Source organism: Colletotrichum lupini, chromosome 3, assembly GCF_023278565.1.
Source record: "Colletotrichum lupini chromosome 3, complete sequence".
Taxonomy (NCBI): Eukaryota; Fungi; Ascomycota; class Sordariomycetes; order Glomerellales; family Glomerellaceae; genus Colletotrichum; species Colletotrichum lupini.
In genome coordinates this window covers 5,308,125-5,331,328 of record NC_064676.1, presented here as the reverse complement: position 1 = coordinate 5,331,328, position 23,204 = coordinate 5,308,125, and the positions used below count along the sequence as shown (strand labels likewise).

Sequence of the window (23,204 nt, the reverse complement as noted above, 5' to 3'; positions counted from 1 at the left end):
CTCCGGCATTTGCCCTTGTATCGAAGGGTGACACCAGAAAGTGCAGGTGTCCAGGGGTAAGCTCCTGAGGCTCAAAAGTATGAGAACCGGTCAGATACTAGCTCGTCATGACCTGGGCGTAAAAGTTCATAGTCAGAATCGAACATGGTGCTGTCAAGATGACCAGCACAGCCGCAGAAAGATCAAGATGCCTGTTGCCTCTCTTGCCTCGCAATATCTAACAAGTGGCTGTCCCAAGCCCGGAAAGCAGCGGTCAACCCCATGTAGGTCCCATGGCCGTCAAGAAAAAAAAGCAATGATGAAAGTGCAGAATTGGAAAAAGTAAAACTAAGGCCCGCTATCGATCCATGAAGAACAAGCGAGCTGTACGGAAACGGTCGATTGCATTTATCGATCTGCAAAGAAGGTGCCCGGTGGAAATATCACTTTTCTCTTCGTCACTCACCGCCAGATGGCGTGGAAGATACGAGGCTGTCTTGGTTGTTAGGTTTCAGAATGTCCATGGCGGGCTTTGGACATGCTTCATGGATGTGGCGTGTTTCAAGTCCTAGGGCCTTGTCATTGGTAAGATTTGTTGTTTAGCTCGATAGCGGCCAAGAGGTGGAGAGGCCATATTTCGATGGGCTGGTGAACCCAAGACCGGTCAGGGATGGTGGTTGCCGCCCAGCAGGCAGGACCAGGTGGGCAAAACTTTGGGGTGTTGGTACGGCCGCATGATGCACGGCCACCATCTAATTAACAACCCCAGTCGCGGCGGTGAGGTGGATTGAAAGAAGGATATCATCTCGGTCTTCCGCGTCGTGGGGACACATTCGCAGCGGAATCTTTAGGGAGCTGGTTCGACTACAGCAAGGGTCATCAGGTACGCCTGGTGAGTGAGTCGGCGTTGCGTTGTTGAACGTGGTTCTCGCATTTGCTCTATGGTCTACGGTTGCTTGCATAACTGTGGGACGCGGTATTCCGTCGGTCCAGTTACTCGGGTTCGAACGGTACTTCAGAGGCGCCACACAATCCATGTGCAAGAACATGGAACATGTTGATGTTGAGCGATCATTACCGAGTCTGACATCCCGCGGCTGGGATTGTTTCGGTCAAACAATATCATGCGGATTTTCTGCCACTAACGTCAGCTATGAGCTAGATAGAAACACCTTTTAGATGTATCTTGACCATCAAGTCATGGTCAACCTGGGTGTGTCGCTAGGGCTGCACGACCCGATGCATTCCTGACACTAATCTCAAGTTCAGACGGCAGACCAGGCTCAGATGGCTGGACAGGCTCATTGCACACTTTAACGACGCATCTAAGCACCGGAGCAGAGGACCAAAAAGATGGCGGACAAAAGCGTAGTGCGTCCAGCTCGCGCTGATGTGGGCGAGATGTCATGCATCATAGCTTCTAGGCTTCTTTGGGGATCCTCTTTTTAGTGTCTAGGGCAAGGTAGTGTGTCGACAAGGCGATGACAGGGCCTAGGTATTGAGCTAAGGACTCAGAGAAATTGTATGCCACGTGGCACCGTGGCATTGCCGTCAAGGATGTCGGGTTGAAAGGTATCCTGTTGCGTACATACAGGGCTCGGATGTTTACTGTTGCCGGTCAGGATTTACCTCCAACTTGGCATCAAAGGTCCCGGGGTGCCTGGAGAGGGAGGTGCCGTGCGGATAGAGCCTGGAGTCAAGTCTAAGTGTCAAAGTCTAGGATCCGACAGGGGGAGAGTAGACAAGGTGAAGGAGATTACGACATTGCGAGTCCCTGGTCTTGCTGGGCCGGAGATATGCACTCGTGCCTGAGGCATGCCGCACGAGACAATCAAGTACGTACTTTTGATGCTGATGAGACCAGATGTATCCGTAAGGTACGGATACCAGACCGTGCAGGCGTACGAAATGGAAATGGTCAGGATGAGGAGGATCGTCGAGAGCTCGGCCGGGACGACCGTCCGGAAGAGGATGGAAGCTCAAAACATGGGTGGCCCTTGAACAAGAAAAGAGGTAGGGATGGATGGGCGTGAATTCAGATGGCCGAAAAGCAGGGATGGGACGTTTACTGGATCTGACCTGCCTAAGGTACGTCTCCAACCCCAAAGTGGAACACTCACCACTGTGGTCCTTCCATCTCACCCCATCCGTCCCCCAACCCTGCTGCTCTTTCCATCCCGTCTGGCACAAAACATCAGGTACCTCAGGTACCTATCCAAAATTTGGAGTAAGGCAAGGCAGGTAGGAGGAAGCAGATGACCCTGCCCTTTCCTGCCCCGGGTGCCACACGGAAGGTACCTACTTACTCCTCAAGGGCAGTCCGTCCTTACCGCCCCGTCCTCTCGTATGGTTCCATCCGAGCCGACTTCGTCTCCGCCCTTTTCATCGCCATGTTGCGGCTTTACCGGGCTCAGCTCTCAGCCCGCCCTACCTCAAGTCACTTTTTTACGCTATCACGGCCTTATCTCAACAAATTTGCCTGGCACCCGTCAGTCAAAGGTAGCGTGCTTCCTCCAAAGGTCGCCTCCGCCGGTACGGACACGGATTACGACCCGGAGCGACAACCCTGCCTTGATCCCTTCGACTAACCCCAAAGACCTACGGCAACTTTGGCTTGTTTCGAATCTAATCTGCTGATCGTGAGTTGTTCACTCCGTTGTATTTCTTTCCTAATGAATGACGCTATCTACCCTGGCCACGTAGCTACAGGGGCCAAATTCGACCACCAAACCTCGCTCTACCATCGCCCGTCCATCTCAGACCCAGCGTTTACCTCCCGTCTTCGCCTCCAACCACGCCCGCCCTCAACTTGACGATTACGGGCTGATCGATGACCAGCCCGCTCTCCGCTGCTACCCGGGATCCACGAACGAGTACAAGCATCCTATGGCGCCCTCTACGAGTGGTTGCCCGAGTAGGAGAACGGTCTCCTTCACCAAACGCCCCCCACCCAGTTCTTCCAGAAGCAGCTCACAGCCTTCTCAATCATTTCTAGTTATCGGCAACCTCGATTACGCAGTGTGGCGCGCGAGGTAGACGATTGGCCTCTTCGAAAGCTCACCGCTTCTCAGCATTGAGCGCCTTTAGCACCAAGCCTCCCGCACTGAAGGACTTCTTCACCAGGTCTGCGCCTGATGCGCAGCAAGACGCATCTGGGTGTGAGGCTACCAGAAAATTGTCGCCCTTTTCCCCCGCAATTCATGGAGCCCGCCCTGTTCTCTCCTTCAAGGATGCACTGAGCGTGAACTCGACACATTTGGCCCATGGGGTGCCATTTCTCCAAGTGGAAAACAAGACAGAAGAAAATCCCTGCAGTAGTCTGCCTGCAAGCTTCTCGGTCGCAGTTGCGACGAGCAAAGTTTTGGATCATCCCCGTCCAATTTGGGGGCTTTTCCCAGGATGGTCTTGTTGCTCTGTAGACACCTCACCTTAGGTCGGGACACGACCTAATTACCTGTCAAGCACAATCATTATCCACTTTCTGCCGACCTTTGTGTTGCTTCCTCTCCTCACACCCCAAACACCCTTTTTCCCGCATCCGCACCACCCTTTCCCTCAAAAGTTTCTCTACCATGTCTTTCCCCTTTCACCAGCCCCCTAGAAGAAATGAGGTCTGCGTCTCTGATGCATCCTACGGAATTGCACCTGTCAGATTTGCCACTGCTTGACCTCTTGAACGATGTACACGACTCTGTTCCTGAGTCTCTCCCACCGCTAATCCTGCAGGCAGGGAAATTAGGTGCTTAAGGGCACAACGAAAACCAAATCAAGTTCTTCTGGCAGTCAGGCACGAGGCCAAATGCCGGTCTCAACATATCAAAATACCTGCACTTTCACTAAACGGGACCTTGGGTACCGGAAAAGTCGCCAAGTATCCCGGACGGTCGTCCGTAATCCCACCTCCCCCCTGCCTTTTCTCTAGATGAACGGCGTGTTCAAGCAGCCGTCACCCAGATCTCTCGGTACTCAGTGCCGCAGTCTATGCCTTGGCCGCTGTCGCCCTTCGCCAATCTCTCATTGATCTCCCCCCCGCGTACTTTCCGCCCTCTTGACCGCTTCCAGAAGGCGTCCAGATCTGGGCCGCCAGCGACTCTCTTGTTTCCAGCAACACTTTTACCTTCATTTACTTAAACTCTATCATCCGCCACTCAGCCTACAATGTGAAATCACTCTGTCGCTCTATACTCTCTCTATTACTCTCTAGATAGCCTCTAAGTAGTCCGGCATCTCCTCATCATCCGTCCAAGGAGTACTTTACGTCTTCGTTCTGAACAACACCTTAGCTTCATCTTCGTCACTACGGTTGACGATCGTCACCTTCTCTGTACACTTCAGCTCTCGTTAAGAAATACGTAGCATCGTCAACATGCCTGCCAGCCACACATCCTCTCAGGATAACCATGCTGGAAGCTCGTAAGACACTGCTTCTTTACTTCAACCGTCCTAGACAGACTCTCCTTAGCCAGTGACTGACGTCTGGCGGCAGCAGCAGCAAGGCTGCTGAGAAGCATCCCTCCGACGGAAAAGCCTCCCGAGAAAGCCGCCTCGAAAGATACAAGAAGGACAACGAAGATGATCTATTTTCCCGCCTCCACGATGCCCAACCCACCTCTCAGAATCCCAAAGAAAAGTTTGGTCCATGCTTCGCGAAGCTCCCGTGAACGACTACAACGAAGCACTCGTGCGCTCGAGTAAACCCGCCACCATACCAAGACCCCATGTACACTACAACCTGTCACCATATTTTCCTTTTGGCTGGCCCAATCTCGTTGTCTTTCATATGGCCCCTGTAATAATGTCGTTCCTCGTTCCTTCATTTATCAAAATTAGAGAGAACAACTCATGGGGCTCGGTCTCTCTAGTACTATGTAACCAGGGAAGGATGTATCAATATTCAGTGTTCGCTAGAGTATACCAAAGGCTTGGTGGAATGTCGTGTATAAAACGCTTTGAAATTTCTTTTATCTGAGAATAGACCGAATACCCCCCTCTTTCTGAGATTCCTTCTGGCCCCCTCACAAGTCAAGCGACCCTGTGCAACCGCTCAAGAACCGAAGCCCACGACGACCCGTGCATCGCAATCTACGATCGAGGAAGGCGCCACAAAAACACACGGTCTTCGTATCGACTCTACTCTTTCATGTCACTTGCACACCCCGCCGCGCCGACGACGACTCATCATTACGCAAAGGCGGGAAAAGGCCCGATACGAAGCGCCTTGGACATTGGTGACGCAAAGCGCGCGAGTGTCCACGAAAGACACGCGCGTCTCGACTGCAGAGTCCACGGAATAAGGCTCCTGCCAAGAGGAGCCGTGGGTCATTGGTCGGCTATCCGCGAAGCCGAGCGGAAAGGCACGCGCGGCCCATCTTCGACATCCTGGTCCTGGACCCCAACCAGACTTTGCTTTTACTTGGTCAAGTCAAGGTCTCGCACATTTGGGTGGTGCTTATCGATCTACGTTACCTTGGTACCATTCCAAACAACCTCCCAACCAGTATGTACTCCGCTTTGCTAAATCCTAGACCTTCTGTTCCCCCCACGACGAAGAGTGGGCAGTGGGCATCCTAGACTGGAGAATGGAGATTGGCATTAGTGTTTACAAGGTAGGTACCCAGACCTTGCACCATTTTCCCCACTGAACCCCGCGACGGTGCTAAGGTAATTGCTAGTGGGCCGCATACCTGGAGTACGCTATCCCTGCACGCCCTACAGGGCGAGGTGAACTCGGCCGAACAAGGGCCGATGGCATCGCTGGCTATTCACGCTCTCAGGAATGAGAGGTTCAGAGACATTGTGATGAGTCCAAACACGGGTTCGTGGCCTTTAGTCTGCATGAATTTTTTTCGTAGCTGAATATTAGGCCCGAGGCGGAGCCGTTTAGATTTAGCCAGCCAGTACGCTTTCACGGTTGGTCCCCAGAGACTCAGGCGAACCGGCACTTTGTCAAGCGAAACATAATCCCGGAGCTTTTGATTTGTTCAGATCTTGGTTTCAGGGGGAAGCACGTAGATCTATCTGCTCCTCCTCGGCACGATTTCAATCGGGGCAATCAAATGACCGACCGCGCGACGATGATTCGCTCCTACTTCTGACAAAGCAGAGCCGCTGACGCTGGTAGGAAGCGCGACATCCATGTCTGGCTGAATGCACGAGTCGGGATACGACAGGATCTTTGATTTGCCTAGATCTTGTGGATGCCTTGCGGCCAGGAAAGCCGGGCCTGGGGGTTCTGATGGTACGCCTGGTCGCCCGTTCACCGGGAAGCATCGGGAGCAGACCGTTGACAGGTGAGGCGGTGCCGTTTGCTCCCGTCTGTGGGTCTGCACGGACGACGGATGGGCAACGGTGCAGCCACAGGCGTCGTCCGGTCCCGAAAACTTGGGATGGATGGTGGGCTGTTCTTTTTTCTGCCCTTGTTTTGTGGGTTGGCGTGGCTCTAGTCGGAGGATCGCTAGTCGCTTCGAGAAACGTTGTTTACAGCGCCACAAGCGCAGGCTTTGAAACGATGTCAATCTTGTCTCGACCCCGCGATCGCGTTCCGCAGTGTTGCTGGATGCACACTTATTCCTGCAGCTTAGAGAGAAGTGTCTAGTAAAAGATTGAGTGTTATCGCTGAATGCTCGAAGATTGTACGTTCACGACCCACCAAGCTTCCCCACGGTGTTTCATATTACCGGCCGAGGAACTAAGTGAAGCCGATCCTAGCAGTGGAGTCCCGCTCTTCAATGTCTCCCATAAATAGAACTAACAGGCCTCAACAACACTCATTAAAGATGGTTCGCAAGAAAAGTAAGAGAACCGAAAAAAGGGGAGAAAAAGGAGGAAAGGAAAGGCAAAGAAGAAAGAGCTGGTGATAACGTATTTGTACTTCGCGCCCCTGTTCGGACTCGAACAGCGCGCCTCGCAGACTAGCACTAGCTTCATCAGATTGTTTGTTCGAAAACCTATACGTCAGAGTAAAATTTTCACGTTAATGACTTGGAAACCAGAGTTTAAGTAGATTCATGTTATAATCTGTCACTCTATCTTATGCATAGGAAAGGTCGAGTTGGAACTTAACAAACATGCTCTTGTTCCGATAGTTTCGATATGTATCAAAATTCTAAAGCCTTCATGCAATGTTGATGATGAAGTTCGGTTGGCTAGCCTGACCAGTCCGTAATTTCAGTACACCCTCCATCTCAGCTGCTCTCAACAAGGCCACGCCGCGGTCATCCCCAGCTTCTCCGCCACGGCCTTGAGGCTCCGATTCTGGATGACAGAGTACCATTTTTGAACATTCACTGGCTCCTCCCCCAGTGCTTCCACGAGACCGGGCAAGTCCGGCTTGGGATGCTTCATCTGCAGCGGTCGTCCATCTTTGTCCCGAGACTGAATGTTGGACTGGAAAATCCCAGCCGCCGAAAACGGGAGGAAATCTTCATAAGTGATCGGGCGTGCTTCTATAACACCCTGCGAAATGAGGCGCTCAAGAGTGACTTCATCGAGTTGCCGCCCGGCCTCGTTCGGGGACACTTTTCTGACACAGACGTATTCGCAATGTATCAGTCTCTCTTTCCTCAGTTCAGTCCAAGTATCAGGATATTGCTTGAAGACATCTTTTGCGAGTCCATCAGCCTCTTCGGGGCCGGCATTCGTCGTCATTTCCATGGTTTCTCGCAGTAGTCGTTCGTAAAGTACCTGTCCCCGATCCGTGACGGCGGCGCCCCGCTCCTCAACCTCCCCAAAACGAGCCGTATGGCCGGCCTTGATCAGTCCGGCCTCAGTATCAGAAGCGAAGACCAGGCCGGAACTGTCGCTTCTTCTAAAGTGGACGTATTCTTCAAGGGCCAGAAAACTAGTCTGGCGCAGAAGAATGGGACACTTGCGAATGGGCGGCCCTTCGATGCGTGCCTTGACAGCCATACCGGCCTCCTTTATAGCAGTCTGAACAGCGGAAATGTCCAAGGTTCGGGGGGTGAGGTGGTTGATGTGCGCGCTCTGGAAAGATGCAATGTCGGCCAAGATAGGATGCTCGGCTTTCAAAATGTTGAACTGGTCGAACGTGGCGGCAGCCACCGCCTGCCAACTGAAAGTTCGCAAGGCTTCTGAAATGAAAACGGCAGCCTGCTCTTCTGTGAGCCTACTATTCTGGGACTCGGCAGTCAGCGCACATACCCATTCAAATCAATCAAACAAATAAGTCAAATAAACAGTCAAATATAGGAATTTTAGTGAGTCAAACAATCAAATATCGTAAGGCCTTATATTTAATATATTTAATTAAATATAAGATCGCGCGGAAAAAGGAAAATCCGGGGCCGGGCTAATTAAAAATCAATATTCCCGACCACGCCCTATAGAAGTTCGTGATTAAGAACATAAATACCCACGGCGGGATTCGAACCTATAACTCCTTACTTACGACTATAAGTTCGGTATTATACTACTTAACTAAATAGATTACTAGTGATTATTATGAAAAAAGAAAAGCCTAAGTAGTATAGAGCGCTGGATTTAGTATCTTACTATATTTAGGAATCTAAAAAACCTATACTAGTTAACTAGTGCCCCCTTTTCTTAATGTTAATAAAACTAACGAAGTTATGCACTACTATTTCTAACCCTTTGCGACTACTATAATTATTATTAAAATTAATTAAATTATATATTAATCGATTCGCTATATCGTAATTAATTAATTAATAATAAGTCGTACGATCTTTAGTGCGCAGTAGCTATTTCGGATTACTTTGTAGCTATAGACCCTAACTAACGCTAGCCTCGTATTATTAACTAACCTCGAGAATCATAATAACCTCCTCGCCCTTTTAAAAGTAATTTAAAAAGGGAGGACTTTTATTAATAACGATTTAATATTATAGAAGGGCGTAAGGCTAAGGAAGTCGTAGATCCGCTTAGAGGGGGTCTTCGCTTAAGAGATTTACGATAGAAATAGTCGAGGTAAAGTCTTTTAGTTTTATCGTTACTACGACAAAATAAGTATTATTACCTACTTTAAAGTAGTAGCTACGAGCTTAGCGACGACTTACTTAAGGTTAAAATACTAAGTAATAGATTTAAGCTCTAGCGAGTCGCTATATTTATTAAAATCCTTAGAGTACGACTCTATACTAAAGAGATAGAAACTTACCTCTAATACTATTACGAAGGGCTAGGTAACGAGAATTAAGGAATTAGTAATCGGGTATATTATTAATAGTAATAGCCTATTTATAACTTTCTAGGATCCTTACCTCCGGGCCCTCCTTTATTAATTAGATTATAGTATTACTAACGAACTCTTATTATTATATAGAAGTATAAGAAAGGAGCTAAGTAGGATCTTCGCTAAGAAAAAAGATATAATTAAGGTAAAGATCTGGAGGTTAATAATAAAAGTCTACTTATTATTCGATCTATAGACCTCGCTAATGCGGAATGCTATTATTGCCGTTTTTATTCACTTTTTAAACCATGCTAAGTAATAGATATAATACCTCATTACTCTATAACGATAGCATAGTGCCCACGATAGGGCTAATATTACCCAGACTATAAAGTCCATAATAAACGACTAGGAATTAGGCGATTAAATCGGGGTAATTATTTATAACAATGCCTTAAATAACGACACTTACCTAGGTTACTTATATCCTATATTATCTTATGCCTATACCCGGGAAGATGTTCTTAACTAGAGGATTAGGTACTACGGTTATATCCTTAACCTCGTTAGTAGGGCCTTTTTATTTAGTAATAATAAAAAAGTATTCGAATAAGAATTAGATATATTAATTAATACTAAGTAACTTTAAGAAGATCTTAACCTCTAGCGCACAAGGGGCCCTGTTAGTAAGCTTCGGAACGTCGTTAAATTTATTCGCTCGTTACCTTAACAATATGAGGCCTTCCTCGAGGTTAGTAATAAGACCGACGAGAATAATATATTTACTCTTTTTAAGGAGTCGTCGTAAGAGCTTATATTAACGCTTAATAACGACATAAAGTAGAATTCGATATACTTTATAATATAGCGCTTTTTATAAAAAAGAAAGCAGATCTATACTTTCTTAGTAACTAGTCGAGCTTATAGGGATCTAAAGTAACGGATCCCTATTAAGGACGTTCTTAATAATAACGACTAGTAGCTACTAGCCGAGCTAAAGGCGGTGCTTAAGCCACTTTACTTTTAAATAATAAGATACTAGGGCTAGGGTAAAGGAGACAGTTATAGCCGTCTATAGGAAGTAATAGTAGGTCTCGAGTATTTTATTAACCGTCTCGAGGAGTAGAAGAGGTTATATAATAAACCTTTTAAAGAAGAGATAGATCTTATAGCTTTTTAGATCGTAGCGTCGTAATCGTAGTTAACGTAAGTAATACTACCTCGTTAGTAGTTAGCTCGTTATTAATTTATATCCTAACCTCTTTCTTAACCTCTAACCTTAAGTAGTATCTCTCGTTATGTTTAGTCTAAGTATATACTTAGGGAGCGGGCGGAGCTACTTCTTAGTAATGATTTTAACTCGCGAGGATATTTCTAACTATTAGTTATTAATACTTAGTAGGTCTTTAATAAGTATTATACTAAGTTAGGTAACTCTCCGCTCTACGCCGTAGTAATTATTTTTTACCCTAGGTAAGGATTAAAATAGCTAAAGAAGAGGTAAAATACGCCCGAGCAGAGCTATTAGCTATTTAATACGAAAAAGGGGCTCTACGATTACTAATAAAAATAGTATATAGACGAGATAGCAAGTCCTCTTCCTCCTCGTTATCTAAGTTCTCCTCCTTCGCTACGATAGTTATAAGCTACTTTTACTACCCTTACGATTTTAAAGAGTGTTATAAAAGACTCGTAGTACTAATAATAGTTAATATCTCGAATAATAAAAGTAATAATTAACTACGCACCTAAGCTTAATTAATATTACTTATAGATTATACCTTAGCCGGTCCTTAACCTAATCTAATAGTAAATTAACTATTAGCTAACCTATTTAATATTAAATAAACTTGTGCTTAATATTTTTACGATCCCTACGATAGCGATAGATTACGAGAGGGTATTTAGCCTCGCAAAGTTAACTTTAACTTTATAGCGATTATTAATAAGATCCTTTATACTAGAGGAGGTCTAATATCTTAAAAACTAGCTTCGCGGCGGTGCTATAAAAGTAAGAGGTCAATTTTTTAATTAGAAGAGCTAATCGAGGTTAAGTTTATAAGTTAGTATTATAAGGACTTTTGCAATAGCTTTATTTAATTCCCGATTAGGAAATCAGTCAAATCAATTAATTATTTATTAAATAAGTCAAATAATTAAATATGGCGCGAGAAATCAATTAAATAATTAAATATAAACCTCATATTTGATTTGTTTGTTTGGGTATAAGCGCTGTCGGCAGTGTCTAGAACTCCAAGGAGCTCGGCCGTGAATATGTTTCTTCTCTGGAGCAGCTTCCCCGATAGCTGGCGCGCATCTTCGTCGGCGAGGAGATCTGGACGGAGCAGGGTAGTGAAGACTCGGAACGGGTTCCGACGAAGGCTCTGTACGCTCGTAGGGCGAAAGCACGTGGCATGCATCGGCAAGCCGGCGACGGATAAATCGTAGTACCCGACCGGGTACATCCCCAGAACCGCAAAGATGCGCTTCACCGTCCGAAGCTCGTAGGGTGTGCCTAGCCTAATGGCACCATGACGTTCAAGCGTGAGCCTCTCCGTGCTTGCCCTGATAGCGACCGTGTCGACGGCGAGGTCTTTTTCTTTTCTGCGGAGGACGTCTTGATTGACATGGCGCACAATATCGAGTAAGTTTCCATATAGCGGGACTTCTTGCTGATACATTGCTGACATTGCCATTGCAAATTCAGTCCTCAGATCATCAGGGTCCATAAAGTCAGCCGCGCCAGCCGGAGATTGGCCTATCTTTTGTTGAGTGTTGACGGCGGATTTCATGGTTAGATGTGAGCTGTTGGTCCCTCTCATGGTAGCATTGAAGGCGGCAATTTTGGATGCGATATTGTTTTGGCTTTCATTAAATCATCAGACGACGGACTCTGCTCTACATGTATCAAACAAACTTTGGTCACATGGAAGCTCCAGCAACGTCGCAGAATGGTCAAACCCATCATTTCTGGAGAGGCTGATTTGTGCTATCATGATGCGGCGTTGATAGTTAGTGCGAATGCTCTTGCCCATCGGCGCGGCTTCTTTCCACCGAATGGCGCTCGGCGAAACGCTCCTTGACCGGCCGGAGCGGAGCGACCGGTCATGTTGACTCGCGCCGGACTTCCTGGCCAATCCCGGTCTTGACGCTCGGCAACGCAGTCCCTCGCCGAACGGGCTCCCAATCACAATTGTGAACCGTCGGACAGCAGCTCGATCCCAGCCTGAGAATAGCAGAGCAAATTTTCAGCATGACACCGGGTTCAAATTTCCGAATAACTTCTTGAGGACCGATGCAGAGATTTAAGCTCTGGGTTCATCCTAGGAGACATGGTTTTCTGAAGTTGGTTTGTAAAGGGCTGAACTACTACTGGGTATCTCTTACAATAAGACATGACGCGGACTTTGTAAGCTGAGAGGTGTGGACTAGACGAGGCTCGTCAAGGCATATGAGCTTGCTCCTATTCATGAAGCTGCAAAAATCTATCTTGTGCCTTGAAAACATCGTCAGGCGACTTGCCGACGAGATCCTTGTAGATTGAAGAATCTGTTGCTCCTTCTAGACCGAAAATCACGCACTGGCTGCGCGCATCAAGACTCAGCTTTTCGCGAAAAGCCTCATTACAGCCCGCCTTGAGCAGGACACCCATGGTCGCGGCTGATGACTCTCCACAAACGACAGGAATGTCACCATGCTTGCCCTCCGCCAAGGCTATCATTCCATCCACCGCAACGCGGTCAGGGACAGCAATAAAATCACTAGTAAGCCATTCAAGAATCTTCCACGCAGCGGGAGATGGGCCTCGACATGCGAGCCCGGCCATCAATGTTCTCAGACTGCTGTTACTCGGACGCAACTCTCCAGCCTTGGCGCTTTGAAGCAGGCAGTCTGCCTCGGTCGGTTCGATAACGATACAGCGCGGAAACGTGTTCGGGTTGCTTGACGCAGCAATTTGGTTGAAGCGTTTGTAGAAGCCCAAAAAGATGGCTGCCGCAATACTTCCCACCCCGCCACATACAACAACATGGGTTATATCCTGAAGGCTTGGTAACATCTCGAGCGCCTCTTCAACGACCACCATGTATGCGTGCATGACATCCTGAGGAATGCCGTGGTCGAAATCGGTCCAAGACGTGCTGCTGACAAAGTGCCACCCATTGATTCGCGCATCTTCTCTGGCTCGGCTCACAGACTCGTCGTATTCCCCATCGATGCGAATGACAACAGCGCCGAGATCCATCATCATCCTGGCACGCCCGGGACTGACATGGCCGTGGATGTAGTCAACGCAGCGGCACCCGAAGACTTTGGCGCCGTATGCAAGTCCTCGCCCTTGGTTGCCGTCTGTCGCCACACAGACAGTCACTTGCTGCGTGATATGATGATATTTGCTTGTACGAAGCTCGGCCGACGACGGATAAACGCCGGTCTGACGGTGTACCTCGTCGGCGAGGATCCGATACACCGCAAAGGGTGCACCCAGAGCCTTGAAAGAGCCCATGTCAGTACCGAACCGTCTGCTCTCATCTTTGATGAAGATGTTGCCAAGACCCAGCGCTCTAGCGAGTTGGGGCAGGTCTCTAAGTGGCTCAGGCCGATATTCGGGCCACGCCTGAATTTCTTTCACGGCGGGACCCCAATTACTGAGATTCTGGACGCAAGAAGCGGCGGTCTTTGCAGCAGCCTCAGACAGCCGGCAGTCGTTGTGGTGATGAGAGTAGTCGATGGTCATGGTGTAAAAGTTGGGTTTGGAAAAACAGAATATGCGACCTCACGAACAGACACCTGCCACAGTTTGTTTATTCCCTGTGAGGAAGCCTCATTTTTATATCTCCCACCTTGAAGGTTTTGACCGAATCCTCTAAAGTACGTCCATCGTGGGAAAGAACATTGTTCTAGAGTTGGTTGTTGCCCTCTCCTCGGCCACGCTGGTAGTCCCCTCGGCAAAGTGTCCAACCTCCGAAATCCTCTGCCATAACTATTCCAGAATTGAAACAACTTTCCGGCAGGTCGTAGTTTCACCGAGCGCACGAACAAAGCACTCTGTATGGGACCTAGATGCCATCCTCTTTCCCAATTATACCAAGAAACATCAGCATCAGCAGGCGAAATGCAGAGAACGCCAGAATCAATCCTTACCGGCAGTACTACTAGAAGTATCCGCAGCGCTCTGCTCGCTGGAAAAACTACCGCGTGAGTCCTTCATGGGCGATACCGAGCGACCCAATGCCAGTAAAAGAAGCCCCCGACTGCTCACTGCTTCCATAGTTGTCATCGATGCCACGAAAGGAAGGTGAAGTGTAGCGGCGGCCGTCCGTGTCAGAATTGCCAACAGTCTGACAAAGCGAACGAGTGCTCGTTTCCGCAAAGGAATAGGACTGTAAAGGTCCCGCAAAGGTGAGCCAACATCCCTTCTTGAAGGCCCCATTTCATTACTATGTCTCTGTTGCTGATGGTCTGTTGATCAAGTTTACTTGATGAACTATTCCAGGAAATTGATAGACTGAAGCGGCAGAGTACATCTCGGCTGGACTCCCGCACAGCGCAAATCGATGACTCCCACGACACAAATACTCCCGACGGAAGTGCCCTACAATCACTTCAATCTCCTCTAGACCTTCAGCCAGAACCATCTACAGAGTCCGCGGAAAACGAGACAAGTCCAGCAATCAGTATCGACCCATGGTTCGACAGTCTGAATGTCTTCAGAAGCTCTGTCCTCATCGGTGAGGCTGCCGACGCCGCTTTTGCGACTCGATTTCGCCAGGTCATCACGGACCCGTTAGCTCCCGAGCCTATCCACCTCATACGACTGAATTATGCCTCCAACGAGTCCATGATGTCGCTGGCTCATGTCAACACACCATGGCCAGGGCCTTCTCGCGCGAAGTTTCTGCTTGAGGCTGCTATGAAGTACATTGGGCGTTCATATCACATAGTGGAAACACAAGCAATTACAGAAAGTTGGAAGCAGAACACTCATGACGCGAGCCCGGAAGCGATAGTTCTTCGTTGTAGAACTTGGGCCTTGTTTGCTATCGGGGAGCTCTACATCTCCAAATCCACCGGTGTCCACGGTTTCCCTGGAATGGCATACTTTGCGCAAGCATCCAAGGCTTTAGGATACCTTGACGAGCGCCCCGAAGTCGAAACCGTTGAGCTTTATCTTCTCTTGGTAAGGCCTTCCCGTGAACCGTCTGGCGGCGACTAACCTTTGGACAGTCTTTCTACTCCATGGCCCTAAACCGACGATATAGTGCGTACGTCTTTGCGGGTACTGCCGTCCGTGTCGCTGTTGTCATCGGCCTACACCTTAACATCCCGGAGTCTCAATTGCCAGACCCCATGGTCCGCCGGCATCGAAAAAGCCTCTTTTGGACGGCATATATCATCGACCGACTCTATGCTGCGAACCTAAATCACCCACCGGCAATTCAAGATGATGACATTGGTGTTGACCTGCCTTGCGAGCCATCTGATTCGACCTCGACAGATAGCCGCGGTGACTCTGATTATCATGTTGCTGATATCAGACTAGCTGGTCTACTCACTTCCATAATCCGGTCTGTCTACAGCGTCCGAACGCAAGCTGAAGGTACATGCGCAAACCTTTCTAGCCGCGTACACGGCTGTCTCAAAGATTTACAATCCTGGGTTGAAATCTTACCTGGGCCATTACAAATAGGGGATGGGTCTCTGAACCAGCCTCATGATCATAAAGTCGTCGCTCTCCATCTGCGTTTCTATCAAGTTAGCCATCACCATCAATCAGGCATCCTTTACAGTACCTTCAGGAAGCTGATCTTTACTAGTGTGTGATTTTGGCTACTCGACCACTTTTGCTACACGCTTTGCGAATCCATATTGCCAACTCGCGTCCTGGATCGTCTCCAGCAACATCCAATATCCCTGACGAAGCGACAGCACTGTCAAAGGCATGCATACGATGCGCTCATCAGTCTACGAGGCTACTCACACGAGCGTGGATCGATGGAACCTTTATGACTTTTGATTGCTTCTTCACACAACACCTCTTCTCGTCATTAACGATCCTCGCCATTTCGAGTCTCTTGGATGGGATAGGCAGTCGTCTTGATCGGGATATTTACGAGGAGGCATCTCGTCTCCTCGACCAACTAAAGATGGCTGGGAATATGGTGGCACAGGAATATAGTCGCCATGTTGAAGTGATGGAGTCAACGATGTTGTCGAACCTAAAAGCACATACCCAATCACAATCAGATGGAGTAGCAGATTCTTGCGACGATAGTCTCACCCAGGATATTGATCGAAACTTAGCTGATGAAGTAATCCCAGCCGCAGGTGCACCTTGGCCAGAGCCGTCGTTGCAAGAGCTGCTATCCCAACCAGTGATAGATGTTCACTTTTTGGAGGCTGCTGTTCGAGGAGAGCACTCGCAAGGGATTCATTGGCCAGATGTGTATGTAGATAGGTGAGACCCCAGGAGTCGCGGCAAGTTTCCGGCCGCTAAGCTCCCCGCCGAGCTATGTCATGTTCGGCTAAAGATGGTTTGCCCGACCTCCCTGTACCACTCTTTTCTCTCACTAGTACGAGACAATGATGTCCCCCATTTTGGTTTGCCTTTTCCCCCGCGTTTTTGCTTTCTGCATTGATTACTTGGTTCTGCTTTTAGGACCAGATTCTCATATGCTCAATGCTGCGCAACTTCAGATGTAAAGTAAACGTCGGCTACTTTTCGCAAGCCGCCAAATGCGATTTTCACCGCCAGAAGGCCGCTCACTGCACCCAACCCAGTGTGTACGCCTCCACCCCTAGTACAATCCTAGACTCGGGGCCTTTGTGATATCCTCTAAATGACTCCAACATGGTCATTCAAACTGACATCCTTCTTTCAGAACTTACCTCAACAACCGAATGTCGACCTGTGCTTCGATTAATGCCATTGGGGGGCTCAGTCACACACGGCGTCGGCTCTTCTGATCAAAACGGGTATCGGAAGAAACTCTCTGAGTTACTGCACGGCTGCGGCTACAACGTCTGCATGGTTGGATCCCGTAGATCCGGCACCCATTTTAACAACGAACATGAAGGCTGGCGGGGGTATAGGATCGACCAAATCGAGGCCAGGGCGAAGCTATCAGCAGCGAAGTTGTTGCCGCATGTCTTCACTGTGAACGCCGGATCCAACGATTGTTTACAAGGATACAAGTTGACAGAAGCACGATGCCGCCTTGTTCACCTCTTGGACACCCTCTGGGTTGCCTCGCCTGGCTCAACCATTATTCTCTCAGGCCTACTGGTCAACCAGAACGAGGTCGTGCAGCAGCGGGTTGAGGAATTCAATATTGAGGCGGAGAGACTAGCACGCCAATTGACTCTTAAAGGCAGGAAAATTGTGTTCGTCGACTTGCAAAGGAACGACGGGCCCGCCATGGAAGATTTGGTGGCGGATGGGACACATCCGAACGATACTGGATATGAAAAAATAGCCCGGAAATGGCTAGGGGGCTTTCGGGTGGCTGTAAAAAGAGGCTTCTTGCCCCCCGCCAGCAAGCCCCAGATCAGCTGAGTAGAGAACATTTGAAAAGATTTATTCACTGCAAGAGTGCACCGACTGAATTCTGCCGGTCCAGAGTCGAGCAGTTGGGAAGCGTCGTCTCTTGATTATGATTTACAGAGTTTCGCAGGCCCGTTCTCTCTAAGGTATTCGACGCAACTTAACAACAGAGATAGTAAGACTGATGCTTGGTTCGGCGCTGATCTCCGCTGGTATCGTTGAAGGACACATTTCTGCTAAGGCCGATTGCATGTATCGCCGAGTGAGTCTCTTAGTGCCACGACCTATGATCCTTTATGATAAGCATAATGCTAAGCAAGCCGGTGACAGCAACACTATAGTAGACAATTCCAAAATCAAACTTGTGATCAACCCGCTTTACCAACTCCCGAAATCCAAGTGGTGGATGCAAGCTGACTACGGATGTGACAAGGTAACGTGCCCCCTCCACCGGGCCAGTTCCTCAACCTACTCGCCAGGGGCAAGTTCACCGTCAACCTCGGGGCCAACCGCGGCTGCACGAGCCTTTCCTACGGCGGCAAGACCGTGACGCAGTGGCCAGACTGCAGCGAACACCCAGAAGACTGGCATGCGCCTGTGCCGGGCAAGTGTCTCGTCGATAACCCGGACGGTAAAGGTGCGATGCACACGCAAAACTATACCACCACGGCAGGCACAGCATTCGCCATCAGCTATCAGTCAGATATCAGAAAGGTGACAATGGAGAACCTCGTCGTCTTTTCGGTTGTCGAGCAATAGGTTGGGACCTGTTGGACAAAAAATGGTCAGCAACTGACTGTAGTCGAAAACAGCACGCCTTGGAAACGCGTAGCTTCGTACCAAGTTCCGGACTTGCCTGCCTGCCCGGTGGGAGGCTGCTACTGCGCTTGGCTCTGGATTCCAGATGGATGTAAGATCACCCTCGCTTATGAGCGCCCCTTGGCGCAATTGACTGACTCGTTCATCGCAGGTGGCCAGCCCAACATGTAAGTCACCTTAACCAGGCACGATCGAAGGGCAAGATACTGACAGGCCGAAAAGGTACATGCAAAACTTCAAATGCAATGTTACCAACGCCGTGTCCACGAAGCGACTGGGTATCGCTAAGCCGCCCGTCGCTTGCCGAGATGATTCGAGAAAGTGTGTCGCTGGACCGAAGCAACTGATTGCTTGGAATCGTGAGTTGTCGAACGGCGATGACGCCCCTTTCCACCAGTCCAAGTGCTGACGTTCTCGCAGAAGCCGAAGGAAACAACGTGCAGGATGTCGGTTATAGCCCCGGGTACAACGCCAGGATGGGTTTCAAGCCAGGTGCCCAGAATGACATTTCTTTCTAGAGCGCATCGTCGGAACTTCACCTCCAGGCTCCAGCCAACCGTCTGCAGGGCTCCCGATACGGATACGCACACCTTGACCGAGAGCGCTAGCGATAGTCACCGGTGACATGGGGTCTGACGGGAGTAGTTCTGCGTGGTGAATTCTTTCCCATTTCTTGTACATATTGATGCTCATAAGCGAAGAAAAGAATTCACAAACCTCAATTGCTTTACCGGTGGAAGGTAGCGGTGACTACCGCACGCGTCGCCGAGCGCTTTTTCGCCAAAAGTTGCCTGGATTAACGCGAGGCTTCGAGTAGGGGCCACTGATGAGTGTTTGCGGGGGGATCATCGTGAAGCGACATATTGGAGGCATGACCTGATCTGAAAACTGATATTGTGACATGACCTTATCATTTTATATGCAGCTCGGTCCTTACAAAAAATAGTACGGCCGTACCCCTGCGAGGAAACGTGGCCGAGCACAAAATCTGAAGCGCATCATCTTGTTGCAGTCGAATAGGTGCAACATGCACAAAGCTGTGACACACCAGCGAAAAGAATGCCGCTACACCGACATGCGACCTCTCACCGCGCAAGGTGCGATGGCAAACGACGTGGGGACGACTTGGGGAGCGACTCCGAATATTTCGGATGTGTGGGGGGGCCCAAGCACTTCCTGTCATCTGAAGTCGATGAGGGGTACTGCTTTGGACGCTCGACGTCATGACGTGAGACCATAGCTTTAACGGCGCCGGAACGGATGAAGCCTAAACGCTTAAGCCAACTCCAAAGGCTCGAAGCCAACAACTTGCTGGCCAGCCTTTTGCTCCGGCTTTAGGCCCGGATCTAGCTCGCCGAAGGCCTCTCCGGCTTGTCGCATCCGAGATTTTCGACATAGCTCGATTTCACAAGACATCAGCGTCTTCTCAGGCTCTTGGGGGGCACACGGGGAGTTTGGTTGCAGTAGCCGGCGGTGGCACGTCGCTCAAAGCGCCCAATCCTTTCAAGGGCGCAAACAAGGCGGAGTCCGTGATGAATATGGGGTGCCGATTTGCACCACCCAAAATTCGTCATTACTCCTGGGAGTCCTGACTCTTCCTCCTCCTGCCGCTTGTTCGTAGTATGCATGTACAAGGAGGTGTGGTACAGCTCGATGTGTTACTCACGATGTAATATTCAGCCTGTCGATCGAGAGGCGAGAGCAGGGCCTCATGTTCAAAGGAGGCGGCGTTTTGAGATCTCCCATTGCAAAAGGGTGTCGGCGGAAAGGTAGTCATCCTTGGCCTCATCTTGCGCTCGCCAATAGGGACGTATCCGTTCAGTGCCGATGCAGCGCAAGACTCCCTGAGTATGGGGTTGCTGTTTCTCCCAAATCCGATTCGTACATCCCCAGAGTCAACTGATAAAGCTATTCTTTTACCTCCGGAACACCGAAAGAGGCAAGTGGATGTGTGGCGACAGCATCCTGGGGCAAAACAACGTGGCCCCGGCATGGGCCGTTCCACTGGCGCAGAGTTCCTTGTTGACTAAGCCAGGCTCGATTGAGCTGGCAAGTTAGGGGAGCATGGTTTATGTGACCGCGGAACCTGGTTATCTCTGGGAGAATGGCACCTCAGTGGGTTTTCGAGTGTCCGGCATGCTGGTGCCGGATGCATGCCTTGCTTCCGCGGGGAAGGCTAGAAGCTTGACGGATATATTGCCAATCGCCTTGAAGCCGCCCGAACAGGTTGGCGCCAAGTAGCTGGAAACTCCACGGCGATGAACTCGTCGCAAGGCATCCGCAGGCAACTTGCAGCCGGTCTTGTCATGTGAGGCCAGAATGGCCGACGGACTAGTAGGTAAAGCGATGGTCCGAGTTCACCCTCCCACGATCCTGAGCGGTCCCTCGAAAAACGCAGGGCCGGTGAAACCGACGAGTCTCAGTCCAACTCCTTTTCGAAATGACCCCGGGGATCTTGTTCTTTTCTTCCCATAAACGGCCTTGGGCGGGATCTTGACCGACGTGGCACTCCATCCAATTGGACGAATTGACCGACATGGCGCTCCATCCAATAGGATTCGTCCCACGCTCGGCATTGGGACTAGGTTCACAGCACTGACATACTTGAGGCTGTTGCGAAGGCTTTTGTCCTTTCTGTCGTGGGATTGAGGCCCTGAAAATTTGTGTGACTGCAGAGCTCCTCTTCTTGGACTCACCCTCGTCAGTACGATGGGCGAGTGAGTGTGTTGGCCCTGTCCTCACGATCAGCCGTTAGCCATAAGTACGTGCGACCCTGCAATGAACTCCATGGCTTTCTCCCCCTCAAGCAGACCATTGACATTGAGTCATCTGCAACAGCAAATTAGCGATCAAATTATTTTCAAATTACCCCCACTGAGACGACACGTTTCCAATCCCTCTCTCTGGTCAAAAAGTACCTCCTTAGTTGCAGTATGCCTGCCTCAGACGTCTCCGTCCTTGTCAATGGCGCTTCGGCGACAAGGTTCGTTACCATGTCTTACTTAGACCGTTGGTACCCGAAATCTAACTCAATTTGAGAACAATGGCGAATACAGCGTACCAAGCCGCACAGTGTCAGTCCCGTGTCACTGAATTTGTTGAGACGGATCCCAGCTTGTACCGAAGACTCAGCCAGAGCGTGCCGAACGGGACCGGAGAACACGAAGCTCGTGCGCGCGATGCCATGAGAAAAGTCGATACGAAACTTCAGCAAGGAGCAAAATGACGCATTGCATGTCGAAACTTTCTGCAGCAAGTAGTGATCCCTTAGTTGTACTCGATATTGGAGCAGCGCTCTATTCGTCAATGTCGTTGCCAGAAGCAGACGGCAAGTTTCCATTTGGCGCCGTGAACGTTGGAAAGCCACGCGGCTGAGGCTGAGGTAGAACATGCTTTCAAGAATGGGAAGGCACGTGGAGGGAGACTGCCCTGAGGCCTGACAGCAGGTCACTTGCGAAACGGTAGTTAGGGACAAGGTACCAAGTACCAGTGCACCCGAGCTTCAGTCAATCTGGAAAGCCTGCCCGACCAGCGATGGCATTTACAAAAGAGACCACCTTCTCTACTTTTACTCAGGGCTGAGATTCAATGAGGCAGGCACTGGTCCTGTTAAAGAGTCGTCGAAGGTATTCTTGATGGAATAGAAGGTTCAATGTCTATGTGCGGAAGAGACATACGCAAAGACCAGTGCCAGGTGCGGCATTAGTGCTAAATATTTGGGTTAAAACATCTTCAACTTCTCTATTGTCGCTTTTTAGCATCTCAATTCTAGTTGTTTCGTCCACAAAAGCACTGCAGCGCTGCATCTCAAAAGTCCTAAGGCGAGGTATCGCGGGTACCGTACCTTGGATAACCCTGGCACTCTCCACTAGCCCCACTCACCGCGTTGTGGTGGTCCCGTCTCGGGCCGAGGTGGGGCCAATCTGCCCATGCGGTGACCCGCATCCCAGACCGAGCTGTTGGAGGCTTTCATGGGCCCACGAGGCGAAAGCTCTGCTTTGATGTATGACACATCCATATTCTGCCGATGCAAATGGGAAACTTTTATACGAACCAATATTGTTCACAGGTCCCTTGTAAGCCAAGAAAGGCAGTCCGAGACGGGATAGGGCTTGCAGTCTCACTTCTCTCCCCATCCCTGACTGAAAATCCCCCCAGAATGCCATTCCTTTCAGAAAAGAGGTTTCGGAAGTTCCGAAGCAGACTCAAGGAATAAAATAAAAAACTCCACTTCAGAGGAATAGCATGCCAAGTACCTTGTCTTCATTCAGCAAGGTCTGACGGTTGTCTCAGTGCCTATGCCCCGGTTATGTACAACGTATTACCACTTTGCTTCATGCAAAGCTGGAGACCCTGAAAATCCAGTTCCCATTGTGCGCCTTTACGACCTTGCATGAGTTAATTAACCCTCATACGCAGCCATCAAGATAATTGGCATCAAAGACCTTGGAAGCTATGAAGCGGATGCTGCATTAGTCTCAGCACATGCCACCTGATCTGCAATGCATCGCCCTCTTTAATCTGGAATGATGTAGATTTATTTCGCTTCTTGAAATCTATCAGCCAATCCAATACGCTTTCGCGGAGGCTTGCACGCGACGCGGCGCATAACAAAAGTTCATAGGGCTGAGACTGGCCGGGCTTACTCTTAAGTCGGGATTCGTGGCTGTGGCTGCTTTTCAAGCAGAGACATGAATATCCGCTGTCTCAAGC

General features: G+C 49.5%; 7 protein-coding genes across 7 annotated transcripts; 4 read left to right on the top strand and 3 right to left on the bottom strand.

Annotated features, from left to right (window-relative positions):
- Positions 1 to 187: 187 nt before the first annotated feature.
- CLUP02_06347 (uncharacterized protein) lies at positions 188 to 3,580 on the top strand (the record flags this gene model as incomplete). The annotated part of the gene is made up of 16 exons (XM_049285347.1): positions 188 to 267; positions 354 to 564; positions 639 to 756; positions 819 to 871; positions 1,024 to 1,125; positions 1,159 to 1,192; positions 1,249 to 1,350; positions 1,574 to 1,783; positions 1,844 to 1,969; positions 2,068 to 2,206; positions 2,294 to 2,467; positions 2,576 to 2,618; positions 2,689 to 2,999; positions 3,058 to 3,247; positions 3,324 to 3,394; positions 3,442 to 3,580. 16 exons carry the CDS (start codon positions 188 to 190, stop codon positions 3,578 to 3,580), a joined length of 2,103 nt encoding a protein of 700 aa, XP_049142490.1.
- A 78-nt stretch (positions 3,581 to 3,658) lies between these two features.
- Positions 3,659 to 5,759, top strand: CLUP02_06346 (uncharacterized protein; the record flags this gene model as incomplete). The annotated part of the gene is made up of 12 exons (XM_049285346.1): positions 3,659 to 3,680; positions 3,751 to 3,865; positions 3,920 to 3,948; positions 4,042 to 4,139; positions 4,199 to 4,303; positions 4,373 to 4,392; positions 4,466 to 4,636; positions 4,693 to 4,847; positions 5,002 to 5,207; positions 5,260 to 5,476; positions 5,539 to 5,585; positions 5,652 to 5,759. 12 exons carry the CDS (start codon positions 3,659 to 3,661, stop codon positions 5,757 to 5,759), a joined length of 1,293 nt encoding a protein of 430 aa, XP_049142489.1.
- Positions 5,760 to 7,173: 1,414 nt separating this feature from the next.
- Positions 7,174 to 8,774, bottom strand: CLUP02_06345 (uncharacterized protein; the record flags this gene model as incomplete). Its single annotated transcript, XM_049285345.1, has 2 exons — positions 7,174 to 8,112; positions 8,763 to 8,774. 2 exons carry the CDS (start codon positions 8,772 to 8,774, stop codon positions 7,174 to 7,176), a joined length of 951 nt encoding a protein of 316 aa, XP_049142488.1.
- A 2,316-nt stretch (positions 8,775 to 11,090) lies between these two features.
- On the bottom strand, positions 11,091 to 11,922 carry CLUP02_06344 (uncharacterized protein; the record flags this gene model as incomplete). Its single annotated transcript, XM_049285344.1, has 2 exons — positions 11,091 to 11,133; positions 11,330 to 11,922. 2 exons carry the CDS (start codon positions 11,920 to 11,922, stop codon positions 11,091 to 11,093), a joined length of 636 nt encoding a protein of 211 aa, XP_049142487.1.
- Positions 11,923 to 12,593: 671 nt separating this feature from the next.
- Positions 12,594 to 13,865, bottom strand: CLUP02_06343 (uncharacterized protein; the record flags this gene model as incomplete). Its single annotated transcript, XM_049285343.1, has 1 exon — positions 12,594 to 13,865. The coding sequence occupies one exon, from the start codon at positions 13,863 to 13,865 to the stop codon at positions 12,594 to 12,596; it is 1,272 nt and encodes a 423-aa protein (XP_049142486.1).
- Positions 13,866 to 13,896: 31 nt separating this feature from the next.
- CLUP02_06342 (fungal specific transcription factor) lies at positions 13,897 to 19,099 on the top strand (the record flags this gene model as incomplete). The annotated part of the gene is made up of 18 exons (XM_049285342.1): positions 13,897 to 13,941; positions 14,020 to 14,426; positions 14,510 to 14,530; positions 14,603 to 15,308; positions 15,356 to 15,883; positions 15,946 to 16,574; positions 16,599 to 16,647; positions 16,703 to 16,827; positions 16,910 to 16,929; positions 17,011 to 17,512; positions 17,605 to 17,684; positions 17,749 to 17,793; positions 17,849 to 17,995; positions 18,106 to 18,386; positions 18,462 to 18,658; positions 18,714 to 18,850; positions 18,912 to 18,983; positions 19,044 to 19,099. 18 exons carry the CDS (start codon positions 13,897 to 13,899, stop codon positions 19,097 to 19,099), a joined length of 4,047 nt encoding a protein of 1,348 aa, XP_049142485.1.
- A 2,325-nt stretch (positions 19,100 to 21,424) lies between these two features.
- CLUP02_06341 (uncharacterized protein) lies at positions 21,425 to 21,717 on the top strand (the record flags this gene model as incomplete). The annotated part of the gene is made up of 2 exons (XM_049285341.1): positions 21,425 to 21,474; positions 21,531 to 21,717. 2 exons carry the CDS (start codon positions 21,425 to 21,427, stop codon positions 21,715 to 21,717), a joined length of 237 nt encoding a protein of 78 aa, XP_049142484.1.
- Between the last annotated feature and the right edge of the window lie 1,487 nt (positions 21,718 to 23,204).